Source organism: Plecotus auritus (genome assembly GCF_963455305.1).
Source record: "Plecotus auritus genome assembly, chromosome: 12".
NCBI classification, from domain to species: domain Eukaryota; kingdom Metazoa; phylum Chordata; class Mammalia; order Chiroptera; family Vespertilionidae; genus Plecotus; species Plecotus auritus.
In genome coordinates this window covers 29,296,190-29,309,634 of record NC_137778.1, presented here as the reverse complement: position 1 = coordinate 29,309,634, position 13,445 = coordinate 29,296,190, and the positions used below count along the sequence as shown (strand labels likewise).

Here is a 13,445-nt window from a genome sequence, read left to right as displayed (position 1 = left end):
TTAACAGACTTTCAATACCATCAAATATAGTGCCAGGCATTTGAAAACAACTTAAACTGAATTAAAATAAATTAACATTAGAATCTGCATGGTAATTTTTCCATTTTTTCTATTGCTCTGTCATTCAACTCCTTTCACAGGTCTTACTGTCCACTTGATACACTACACAGTGACCATGAAATATGAATTAATGTCACAAGAATAATGTTGTGGAGAAGTACTTCGTTTACCTTTGTCTTGCAGATATTAGAGACACAGCTACAAGCTTTAAATATATATGAAAGCTGGGTTTCAGTAAAAAGCATGTTATAATTCAGGATTGCCCTAATTTTTCTCCCACTTGCCTGTTTTTCTCTCTCATTTCTTGTCTTCAACCTCAATTCTTCCTTCATCTAGTAGCCTTTTTTTTTAAATTTCAATAAGTGTAAATGTTTTATTTTTTAAATTTTTATTTTATTGTTTTAAAGTATTACAAATAGCAGTACATCATCTAGTAGCCTTTTATCCTTCAAATACCTCTACAAGGTATTTCAAAATCACAGAATAATTTCCTTTTCTATGTACCATACAGTATATTCCATCCTCTCCTTTAAATCAGTTCAAAATCACATTTTCTCTAATAAGCTTCACCTAGTCGTTTTTTTTAATTGTTGACAGTATTACAGATGTCCTCCGTTCCCCTTTACCTCCTCACCCAGCCCCGAAGCTTCACCTATTCTAAAACGTATTCACATAGTACCCCTCAATTCCATTCTTAAGATACATTTACAACTATTTACCTATAATACTTCTGTGTATTTCACATATACTTACTGTTTTGAGGAAAGAAACTGTGGATATGACTTAAATGTAGTAAAATGTCTGTATTATGTAAATATAAAGGTTTAATACTTAAATTAGGTTTTTATAAAAACTGCTTTTTGCAAGTATGACTTAACTTCTATTTTAGTCATATCAACGTCTTTTTTTTAAAAAAAAAATATATTTTATTGATTTTTACAGAGAGGAAGGGAGAGGGATAGAGAATTAGAAACATTGATGAGAGAGAAACATCGATCAGCTGCCTCCTGCACACCCCCTACTGGGGATGTGCCCGCAACCAAGGTACATGCCCTTGGAACCGAACCCGGGACCCTTCAGTCCGCAGGCCGACGCTCTATCCATTGAGCCAAACCAGCCAGGGCCATATCAATGTCTTTATAATACAAGATTCTATAATATTTAGTACAATGTAATCTTTACCCTAAGGGTACTCAAAAAAAAATTACTGCCTTTCTTAACAAGAAATATGAAGGTTCTACAAGAGGGTAAAAATCTTAAAATTCCCCGAATAGTTCTTCAGAACAAACTTCTTAAATCCGTGTTTCAAGTCAGTGAGAAATACCTCAGCATTCCGAAAGACCTTGAGCATGTCAGCATCAAAAGCCTCCACTGTTTTATAATAACCAATGAGGATCTGCTTCTCTATGGTAGAAAGATCTAGGGGATCAGAGATCTTCTCATAATAATCAGCATTCCTGGAACATAGAGCCAGGTGTCAGTCTGGTACACTTGGTACGTTAAAAAAAATTCACATGATTCCCTCTTATGTGAACTTACTTCTTCTTTGGGGGGAGGTTCAAAAGTGGTGCTGCCAGTGCTTGTCGGGAAGAATCTGCAGAAGAATACAAGGTTTAGTAGAAGGGCTAAATGATACAAGGGAAACAAGTATTAACTCGTAAATGAAAAAGTAGAATCCTCAAAATTAACAGTTAGGAAAAAATATCAAAGTTCCTTTTGAGGGCTATGACAAATGCAAATATTTTTTAGAAATGGGGGTAAAGGCGGGATCAGAAGATACTTTCAGAATTACTTGGAATATAAAAGATATAGCATATATGCTTGAAATGTAACACAATGTTAGATGGGTAATGAGAAAAATTTTCAATGAAGAATGAGAGATGGGAACTTATTTAGGTAGGCTGCTTAGTGCAAATTTCAGCTCAATAAATTATATTACAGCAAAGATCATCTCATTCAAAAATGTCTTGTAGTTCTCACTAATGTTACTCTGTTGGTTTGAATTCAATTAAATTCTAGATAATGGATAATTTAGTACTATAAATATTTTCTGGAATCCTTTTGTTCATAATAGTTACTTTGTATTATAAAAACAGAAGTCATGCGGTGGGGCTACTTCTCATTGCTACCTTATTTCCTTTCTAGCAACTTACTATATACAGTATAGAAAAAAGCCTATTGTTCCATACTCAGAATGTAGTGGACATTAGATGTACTACAGTTTCACATTAGACCACATGGGGCTGGTTGAAAATGCAGACTGTGACCTTTTGGGAACGGAAAGGGTGTAGGTGCCACAAAACTTTACATTTTAGGACAGATTGGTCCCCCTTCCTTCTCTATTATCTTAGGTTAACAAAACTGTAAAAAGCTACTCAAATACGAAGAAAAGTACAGAAAGAAAAGAGAAAAAAAATCTCCAGAATTTATTTGTTTATCCTCAATTGAGAATATTTTTCAATTGATTTTTAGAAAGAGTGGAAGGAAGGGGGAGAGACACAGAGAGAGAAACATCGATGTGAGAGACACACACTGATTGGTTGCTAGGGCCAGGAATCGAGCCTGCAACCAAGGTATGTGCCCTTGACCAGAATCGAACCCACAGGCCAATGCTCTATCCACTGAGCAAAACAGGCCAGGAACAGGATTTAGGGAAGAGAAGACCAGCCAAAATTGATAGTAACAGCTGCAATTATTTGTTAAAATCCTTTATTTTAAATATCTCCAAATTTTCTGGTCATAAAAAGTCATGTACATTACCAAACTACCTACCCAAAATTAAAACCTCTCTCCTTCCCCACCCTTACCCCCAACACATTTCCAAAAGATGTGTCTTGAAAGAAATGTGGTAGGGTAAAGATATTTGCATGAAAACACTTTAAAAAATATTTTTGTTGATTTCAGAGAGGAATGGAGAGGGAGAGATAGAAATATCAATTATGAGAAAGAATCATTGATTGGCTGCCTCCTGCATGCCCCACATTGAAGATTGAGCCCACAAGCTGGGCATGTGCCATGACCAGGATTTGAACTGTGACCTCCTGGTCATAGATTGACGCTCAACCACTGAGCCACGCCAGCTGGGCTGAAAACTCTTGAAGTAATTTTTTTGCAACTTTAGGTCTTTTTTTAAAACATAGGGCCTGTAATCCCTCCAAAATATATACAAAATTATGTACATGCATTTTTCCTAGGGAAAGCGTGCATAGCTTTTCTGAGATTCTCAAAAATATCTGTCAAAACAAAAAAGCTTAAGAACCACTGATGCCATATGTTCATAATACTTTTTTATTAATACTAGAGGCCCGGTGCACAAAATTCATGCACAGGGGTGTGTGTGTGTCCCTCAGCCCGGCCTACACCCTCTCGCAATCTGGGATCCCTTGGAGGATGTCCAACTTCTGGTTTAGGCCCAATCCCGAAGGGATCCCTGCGGGATCAGGCCTACACCGGAAGTTGGACATCCCTCTCGCAATCCAGGACTGCTGGCTCCTAACCTCTTGCCTGCCTGCCTGCCTGATCACCCCAACCACCTCTGCCTCAGCCCCCGCCACAGCTTCATCTGAAAGGTCGTTTGGCTGCCTGGTCTAATTAGCATATTATGCTTTTATTATTATGGATTATTATAAATTTCACTGCTTCATTCAGGAAAATTTTATCCAAGACAGAGACCTGCTTCTATGCCATAGCTAAAAAATGTGATTTCTAAATATAGTACTATGGTAAATTAATAAATACAAAAAAATTGACTTATAAGATCTAGGGATTTAAAAACAATTCCCAAAGACTATAATCAGTCCTGTAATTCTATACTCTGACAAAAGGAAAAGCTAAATATACCTCCTAATTTCCTAATCCTAAATTGTCACTTGTTCTTGGTCTTGGATGTTTCAAGTGAGGAAAGTGGTATGACTTTTAGAAAAAGCTAAGAATGAATTTGGGGTGGATATGGTCACCTTTGTAAGAGATGATACCATCACAGATCTCTTTGAAGATCTGGGCGAGGCGGGCTGCTCGAGCCACTTCAATGTTTTCCTCTGCAGCTGCCAGCCGTCTTGTTCGAACAGATCGGGCTGTCTGCAGGGCGGAGAACTGGGTCATGAAGACGTCTGGAAGAATAAAGTGAAAATTAGCTTCAGGAAAAGAGGAGCTGTAAGCGGCTTTCTCTTCCCCAATGACTTTCTGCCCTTTGCTCAATTTTTGTTGAAGTGATTAGTTGAAGTCATAGAGTTCTTTCTCTCCTCCTTACAGGAAAATCAGAAAACAATGAAGTTTACCAGAGAGACAGATGCTGCAAGTTAGAGGGAGCTTATTTTAGTAGCCAAATGCTACATAGTGGAGTAGTTGAAAGTCAGAGCTTCAAAATGAGTCTGTGTTTTTACTGTGTCCTCCCTACTTATTAGATTTTGATCTTGGGCAAGTTAAACGCTCTGTATCTCAGTTTCTTTCTTTCTTTTTTTTTTTTTTTTTTTGCTGTCAACAAACTTCCCTTTAATATGTGAATTACATCAATACCTCACATTACATTTATGAAGCCAAGTTACACCAACTTAGTGGTTTACAACCTCAAACCTTACTCCCAGGACACATTCCAATAAATTTATTCTGTAAAAACAATACATTTTTTTTCTTTTTTTACAGTAAAACTTTTCAACTACAAACCTCGAGTACGTGAAATATATTTCAAAGACAAGCATAACAGGATTGAGGAAACCCAAACTGACTAAATGTGTCCTCACAATATAGGCTGGCATAAAAATAAATAAAACTCTCTATGATCACAATAGCAACAAGATTGTACACATAATGATGGTGTGTGGATGGAGAGTAACTATTCTAATTCTAGTCCTGAAAGAAAAGTTCTTTAAAAAGTTTGTATTTAAAAGTCGATGCTCTGTCTGGTTTTCCATAGGGCTGCTGCTGATGTCCAGCTTTAAAATGTCAAGTTCCCACCTCGAGTGCCTCGCTTGAATTGTCTTGGCAGTGGGGGAAAGAAAGTGTTGCCTCTATTTTGGAGTTAACACAAAAAGATGCATTGACCTCACATACAGAAACTGGGTGTGTGTACCTAACAACATGAGTCTGGAGAAGTAGAAGTTGTCAACGGGCTATTTCTAATACGGAATAGATATCTTGCAATATGGTTAAACTTTACACCTGGCCTCAAGGATGAAGAACCATTTTCATTTCATCTTCATATGCCAGCGTTACGTATCTAGGAATTGTTTTTCAGGTCCTGTCACCCAGAGGAGATACGTATCATTTTGAGTGGTCATTTAAAAAAAAATGCAAATTTATATTGAACCGAGTGTGTGGTGGAGGCAGAGTAAGGCAGGAGGCTTCAGAACATCGCTGCCTTGATAAAAGGATCCTAGACAGGTATAAATTTGTGCAAAAATCTTGATAATCCTCAGTGGTTAAGGGCAACTTCATGCAACCAAGTAATAAGAAATTGTATCAGTAACTTTAAAAAAGGCTAAAATGTCTTTTTTCCCCCCTTTCTCTAAACACAAACAGAGAGGAATGTGAATCAAGGACATACAAACTGGGTTCAGTCAATGACAACAAGGACCGTGTGGGTTCGTAGCAAATCCGAGAACATGAGACAACCAAGCGCTCAACCTTTCTGGGGTTTCTTTAAATACGCAGCGTTCACCACGGTGGTTAGGTCCCTTCGCTAGTTTTCTGCAAGTCTGAAGCTGTTTCTCGTGTCATTGCCGGCGTCTCCACCCTCCGAGCTGCTTTTGTTTTCCTCTTCTTGGCAGTCCTTGTCATCGTCATCCCCCGGAGACTTCCGGGACTGCTTAGAGGATTTCTTTGACGTGTAGGACTTTTTCCGTTTCGAGCCAGCTTTTTCATTCTTCCTTTTGCCTTTTCCATTTTCTTCGACTCTATCCCCTTCTTCCTCGCTGCTCGCATCAGCGGTGTTGCCGCCTTCCCCTCAGTTTCTGAAGAGCTCTGTTGCTGAATTGCCTGGTATCCGGTGAACTTTACTCCGGGGTTATTCTCTATTTCCCACAATCCTTCATTAAATCCTTTCCGTTTGTTGGACTTTCCAAACTTGTCTTTGTATTCTTTATATGGAAAAAGGTCTTTTGGACAAGAAATGCAGTTTCATGGGTGTCAAAAAAGAAGATAGGATACTTGTTTGCTGGAGGTTTCACCGCTCCCTCTGGGAATTCATCAATCCGCGCCGGCCAGTGAGGGTAGCCCTTCATCTTGGCGAACACCAGGTCGCCAGCCTTGTACTCGCGGGGCCGCGGACGCGCCATCTCGGCCGCTCCCCTTCCCGGACGTCCTTGGTCGCGGCGAAGACGCCGGCAGGCCACCTCCCCTCCCCCGCACCCTCACCCTGGGAGGGACCGCGCTGCGCTCCCCGAGGTCTCCGGCGGGGCGCTCCGACGAAGGGCAACAGCGACCGGCAGCGGGGTGGGCGCCTGGCGGGGTGGGCGCCGGGCGGGGCGGGGGAGGGGGGGTGCAGCGGCCCGCAAATCACGGTCTGGCCGCCCCGCGCTCACGGCCGCTGCTGCCGGCCTCCCTCCTCCCCGGAACCCCCTGTATCTCAGTTTCTTAACTGTAAAATGGGAATAGTGGTAGTATTTTCCTCATGAGGTAATTATGCAGATGAAATAAACACCTTTTTAATGTGTCTAGCTCAGTGCCTGACCTATGAAAGACTCAGGAAATTATTATTATTACCAGAAGATTTGAACTAATTGAATTGTAAACTTAGAGAATTTATGCCAATCAAATCACTGAGAGAATAGAAGATTTTAGGCAAATTTCTATCTAGTCCCTAGCTCAGCAATATCCCTCATGCACAATGCAGAATGCCTGTACTTTCTGAGGGAAATAAAATAGTAAGAGCATGAACTTTTGAACACTATTTTCAGTTAGAAAGAGTATTTAGACATGCCAATTTCTCTTCTTTGAATCTGCTCTGGATAATAAATCTGCATCAGGAGTGCTATTACATTATTCACTCATGAAAGTTAGAAAAAGGAAATCTGATGGTTTGTGTATATAATGCTGATCTAAATGGGGGGGGGGGGGGACAAAAAGTCTTCAAATTAACACTGGTGTCATTTTCCTCTGCATCTGTCATCACTATTTACCCTGTCTGCAAGGTATTTTCCAGGTAGGAAAGAAGACAAAGGACCCCACTACCTCTATCTCATGTCCAGTGACTTTCAGGGAGGCGGTGGAAGGGGGTTTCTTCCTATTTCCCAAAGTAGAAACAGGAAGGTGGAGAGCTGGGAGGGACAGGTTATTGTTGATTGGTGTTAATATGCTTGGATCTTAACTTTTTTGGAACAGGCTAAAAGGAATGTTTGAATAGACTGTTTGAAAGTAACAAGTATAATCACTTTGAGATAACCTTTTGGAATCAGCAGAAACTTTTCCAGTTCTTACCAGACTTGATGTTCCCATCATCTCGGCAGATGCCATTCCAACGGGTATATAATGATGCTGAGTGAATATTATCACTGGTGTGCTTTACTTCCTCCTGTTTCTGCCGAATCTTCTCCCAGTTTCGGACCAAGAACACATGATGCTTTAATACAAAGTTCCTGCAAGGAAAGAAAAAAGTAGTCCTTTTATTCATTAATTCAATAAGCATTTATTACATGTCTTTTCTATGTAAGCCACTGTTAAGATGTTATAAATGAATACTTATCAGTGAATTCAGCCGTTATAAAGAGAATTATATATGGGAAAACATTATTCAGTTTTGCATCCTAAATTTTTTTCACATAACATTTCCCTATATTATTTACTGATAATCCTGAGGACTTAAAGGCTACAAAAATTTTGGCAATGGAAACAACCTGATTTGAAGGCAGAACTTTATGGAGTATTTGTACAAATTCTAAAGAAAGTTGTCCAGATAAAGTACAGGCTTAGGATTAGCTATGAGAAGGAGAACTGACAGATATAGGCAAAGATATTTAGGATGGATATGCACTGGGCAAACGATGCTAGAAGCAATGCCTCCACATGGATCTCTAAATGTAAATGAGTTACATGTATCTTGATTGACCCTACACATGATTTTGATGATTCCATTATTTGATTTTTACCCTAGTATACATATAATACAATGTTACCTTGAATAAGTCTCAAATATGGGTCTCTGTAATGGAGATTAGGCCAATTTTATAGTTCCTGACTTTGGCTGCACATAGAAATCACTTGGGGAGCTTTATAAATTACTGATGTCTGGATTCCATCTCTGAAAATTCTGGTTTAAGTGGTCCTGGGTGTGGCCTGGGCATCAAAAGCGTTTTGTTTTTTTTTGTTTTGTTTGTTTTTAATTGATTTTAGAAAGGGAGGGAGGAAGGGAAAAAGAGAGAGGGGGAGAGAGAGACACACAATAATTAGCTGCCTCCAGAAAGAGCCCCCCAAATAGGGATACAACCTGCAACCCAGGTATGTGCCCTTGACCTTCCAGTGCAGGAGATGATGCTCCTACCAGCTGAGTTACACTGACTAGGGCCATCATAAGTTTTTAAAGCCCCTAGGCTAACATGCAGCTCAAGTAGAGAACCACTGGATTAGATCATCTGTTTCAATGAAGTTTAAAATTTCTATGACAAAGTGAAATAGAATAAAAGAGGCTAAAATTATAGTAAAATTGTAAGTAAGGATAAACTTTCTAAGATATTAAAGTGTGTAGTCAGGGAAAATATAGAATATCTTGAGAAATACGACATATTTACATTGTTCACCTCTGACATGAACAAATGCTTGAATACAAGGAAGAGTAAAAATAACCACTAAAGATCCTTTTGACTGCTGTTAATATATCAACTAAGTATGGATTCCTCTGGCAGACTGATGAAGCCCATATAACCCTTCTCTGAACAATGTTTTAAAAGCATTTTAAAAATTAATTTAAAAATTTAAGTAATTTTAATACATAGGATTAAAAGGAAACTAAATATACTGCAATACAGTTTTCAGAATATTTTAAACATTAATTTTTAACACATGACAAGATCTAGTTGTAGGTTTAACAACTATAGTAATTTTAAGGCAGAGATAAACCTAAGTGATATTTTGAGATATTTGTAACACCTATAACATAATATGAAAATGAATATTGGTGGCAAAACTCATGGAAACTGCAAATACTATACAAACACACACACATATTTTTTGTTGTTGTTGCCTAAAGTCATATTTAAAGGTCATGCTAAATTTCAGTTAGAAAGTAGGGAAAATAAAGACACAATTTCCCCCTCACCCAAGTTCACAGACTCCTTGAATACTTATTCAAATATACAGCTGCTCAATAATCGAACAAGCAAATCACATAATTTAGAGAGCTCAGGTAAGAAAATCTACTTTTTACCTCTCTCGATTGGACATGGGCTTCATTTGTAATTGGGGGGCCAATCTTGTTGGAGTGTTCATGTTTTCACTGGGTTCCTCAGAGAGGTGGCCTCTCTGAAAAAGAGATGGATCAGAATGCAGAGGGGAAAAAGGTCAATCAGAAATCACCTCAAAGAATATTAAAACCACTCTGAAGATGCCACCCTTTGGTATTTCCCTTATTTCAATAATTGCCTCTGAGGAAAGCCATGAGATCATTATTCACCCTTTTTTTCAGCTTGTGCTTAGATTTCCTCTTTTCTTTTGACCGTCCAGACTTTTTATGTGTGGCTATAGGCTGGCTGCTTTTGCTGCTGGTGAGTCCATTCATACGTTGACTCTTGCCACCGATGATTCCTCGACATTTCTCAAAGCCACACTTACACAGTTGCTTTAAAAGGAAAGAGAATAATGCTTTTAGGCTATTATAAGTTCAAATAGGATGCCAGAGCATCTGGACACCCAACAATAAGTTTGAATGAAGAAATTTTCACATAGAGGAAAACAACTAATTGAGAATGAAGTGGACTTCCACAATACTTGAAAGAAAAGATTAAATATTGGAAAAAACTTCACCAGAATAGTTAAGAACTGACTGGAGACCAAAAATGATTGGGCAATCTCTTCCTAAGGAGTTCTGAAAGAATAACATAGACCATGTATCCTAGATAAGTGGAGTTACGAGTGAAAAACTGCTTTCTCCACTGTACTTCTCAATGGCTACAACTCAGTAATGTTTACTGAAGGCCTATGTTATACAGAGCACTGTGACAAAGTTCAACCTCCCTCTTGGATTTACTATTCTTACCTGATTTTAAAAAGATATATTTTTATTGATTTCAGAGAGGAAGGGAGAGGGATAGATAGAAACATCAATGATGAGAGAGAATCATTGATCAGTTGCCTCCTACATACCCACCACTGGGGATCGAGCCCACAACCTGGACATGTGCCCAGACTGGGAATCGAACTGTGACCTCCTGGTTCACAGTTCGATGCTCAACCACTGAACCACACAGCTGGGCATATTCTTACCTGTTTTTCAACATTAAAGGAATGAAAGTTGTAATCATAAGTGAGTTCTGTACCAGCTGGCATATCTTTAAGAGCATATAGTCCAATCCGGTATACTCCATTAACAGACCTATAGAGAAAGGACAAAAGTTAAAGGTAGAAATTCACTTATTTTTATATCTCATGGTGACAAATTCAGTGGGCATATTCTGAATGAGCTGTTATGAGACAAACCATGTAACAGTACATAGGACAAAGCAAACAGTAAATAAATACTAGATGTTTTATATATATGACATTTTCTACCAACTGGGGCCAGGTATCGAACCTGCAACTCATACATGCCCTTCACTGGGAATCAAACCTGAGGCTCCTCGGAGCATAGGCCGACTGAATAGTTAGGATGAAGTGAAGAAATAGCAGAGGTGTACTCTTTGCCTGAAGGATCTGGTATAATAGGGAAATGCCTAAGCTGCTTTGTGTAAGCTGACTGACATTGTGGAAAGATCAATCTCTGGATATCCTCAATGCCTTCTGTTCTGTGGGATTCTTGGTTTCACCATCCCCTGCTTCCTTACCATTTCTGCATTTCACAGTTTGGGTCACAGCTGTGGTTGATGAATCGAGCCTCATTTCCCATGCGATAACTGTCAATCACCATTCCACTATCCAGGTTCAGACAATAGTGGTCACTATGATTATGATACTGCTCAATCATCCTGTTTCTGAAAAGGAGAAAGATTACTGAAAGCCACTTAATGATTAAATTGAAAGTAAATTTCAAACCTTCCATTTTCCATTCTAATCGGATACCTTTACCATTTTACTGACTATCATCAATTACCTGAATTCCTGTTCACTGACAACTTCTCCTAGGTATTCAATGATGAACTGCCCAGCTTTTAGGGGTTCTTTGGTTCTGATTCCCCAACCTTTTTCCTCGGCTCGAAATCGTTCTAGACATTGCACCCACTCATGCCTCTGTATCCTCTGGTTACAGCACTGCTCACCACAGGGGCAAGTGTTGGGGGAACACTCAGCAAAGATCATTCTAGAAAGAAAAGTAATAATTATATTCAATTAACATTATATGCCTATATAAACCTGTTTTATGTTTTATAGGAATTCTTAAAATACACCAAATTATTTTAACAAGGTTAGATTGGCTAACAAAGTTAAAAGTAATAATCTAGAACTTAAAAAATTAATAACACTTTAAATTTTCAAATCAAGTTGTAAACACCAAATGCTCCTTGTAAATAATTAAGCTAATTGTCCACTTAGCATCCTGGGTAAAAGTTCTTATTTAGCTCTGTGCTAGGAGTAAATGAACTGCAACCCACAGAGAAATTAAGTTTCATGATTATACTGCAATCTTGTTTTGAAGTAGCTCATGGCAATTTATGGATTTTTTAAAAACTGTAGTAAAATACACACAAAATTTACTATCATAACCACTTTTAATTGTACTAGTAAACGTCAGTATATTCACATTGTTTAAAAAAAATAGAAATCCACATTTCATTACTGTAAATGACATTTCCATATTGGAAATAACATTAGCAGTCTATATAACTAGCTAAACCTATAATTTGGAGTGAATAAACAAGAAAAAAATTTTGAACACAGTAGGTGAACGTGGTTATGCAAATATCCTCTCACTGCTTTCCTTTTTAAATTTCTAGGATCTTTAATAGAAGCCTTTTAGTTGTTTTATTGTTTGGAATCCCAGTATGGCTATTTAGCATGAACAAGGGAGGACCAAGAATATATTGGTAAATAAAAATATATTATGTTTATAATCATAACTTATAAATCTTGTACAGAAAGTATTTAATACTTTACAATTTAAAGTATTTTCAGAGTCATTTAATTTATTCTTCCAAAAAATATTATCCTTAATCTAAAGGGCAATTAGTACAGTGTCAAATCACATAAATGAGCAGTAAGCAGAGAAAGTATCCATTGGATTATTCTTCAACTTAAGACAATCAACTTAACTTGTGAAAAAGACACTGCCTTACTGTCAAATTCATCACCTTTATTCCTTCTTTTGCTGACTTCTTTGCTGTAAGAATATTGTTGAACACCTCTCCTGAAAATGCCCTCTTTTTGTGGGCTTTGTTGATAATTTATGATAATGGATTTTCCACCTCTCTTATTCTTTGTTCATCTTTTCTTTAGAAGGTTCATTTATTTTTGTGGTTTCAATTATAACCCCCTGTTTGTAATACCCTACACCTGTATTTCCATATTTCATAACACACACAATAATAGAGTTTAGGTGGACAAAATAACTAAAATATAAATATAACATAGTGTTGAGAGGAAAGAGACTTCAATTTAAAAAATTTCTGCCAAAGAACAATCATTCAGAGGTTGCTAAAAATCTGTGTTTTCTAGAGTTGAAGGCACTGAAATATATTCCGTTTGTTTTTATAAATAACCAAGATAAGCCCTTTAATTATATAAAAAGTAAAACACGTTTCTATACATTGTGCCTGAAAACAAAACTGTAAATTTACCAAAATTTGAAAGTAGATGCTGCATATTAAGATGTGAAGATTTTGAAATTTGCAGTGATGTATGTGAGGTACAATTTCACAACTGGCATGTTGACACAGGAGGTAGGTACTAAAACTCTGATTCCCCCAGCTGTGAGAACAATTGACTAGAGACCAGTTCCTGGCAGTTGCCTTTGCCCAGGAAAATGATATAGAACAGAAAATATTGATGTGAATTTCAATGGTTCTTTGTTTTGCTATAAATTTGCTTATGTTACCAAAACCAACAAATCTATTTTCACCCTTTTGCCTCTATTAGACATTTCCATCTTGAAATCTCATTGTCATTTTAAAATCAATGGTCCAAAATGAAAATAATAATTTGTATGTTCAAACCAGTCAAATTCCATACTTTCTATCTCCGATAATAGTGTTACTATTTCTTGTTGCTATCATTGACTCAATTCTCATGTGTATCTGTTATATACTAAT

At 37.7% G+C, this 13,445-nt stretch overlaps 1 protein-coding gene and 1 pseudogene across 4 annotated transcripts in view; both read right to left on the bottom strand.

The window, feature by feature from the left end:
• Positions 1-13,445, bottom strand: part of ASH1L (ASH1 like histone lysine methyltransferase) — a 136,602-nt gene that overhangs the window by 10,127 nt on the left and 113,030 nt on the right. For all 3 annotated transcript variants that reach the window (XM_080649290.1, XM_080649292.1, XM_080649291.1), the window contains 9 exons: positions 11,294-11,500; positions 11,028-11,174; positions 10,471-10,579; positions 9,662-9,826; positions 9,416-9,510; positions 7,474-7,631; positions 4,017-4,169; positions 1,600-1,654; positions 1,385-1,517 (listed from right to left, as the gene is read on the bottom strand). In XM_080649290.1, the coding sequence (XP_080505416.1) occupies positions 1,385-1,517; positions 1,600-1,654; positions 4,017-4,169; positions 7,474-7,631; positions 9,416-9,510; positions 9,662-9,826; positions 10,471-10,579; positions 11,028-11,174; positions 11,294-11,500 (1,222 nt within the window). The remainder of the gene's footprint in view (positions 1-1,384; positions 1,518-1,599; positions 1,655-4,016; positions 4,170-7,473; positions 7,632-9,415; positions 9,511-9,661; positions 9,827-10,470; positions 10,580-11,027; positions 11,175-11,293; positions 11,501-13,445) is intronic.
• LOC308237649 (hepatoma-derived growth factor-related protein 3-like) lies at positions 5,594-6,332 on the bottom strand (annotated as a pseudogene). The gene has a single exon. The product of its transcript is annotated as a hepatoma-derived growth factor-related protein 3-like (transcript).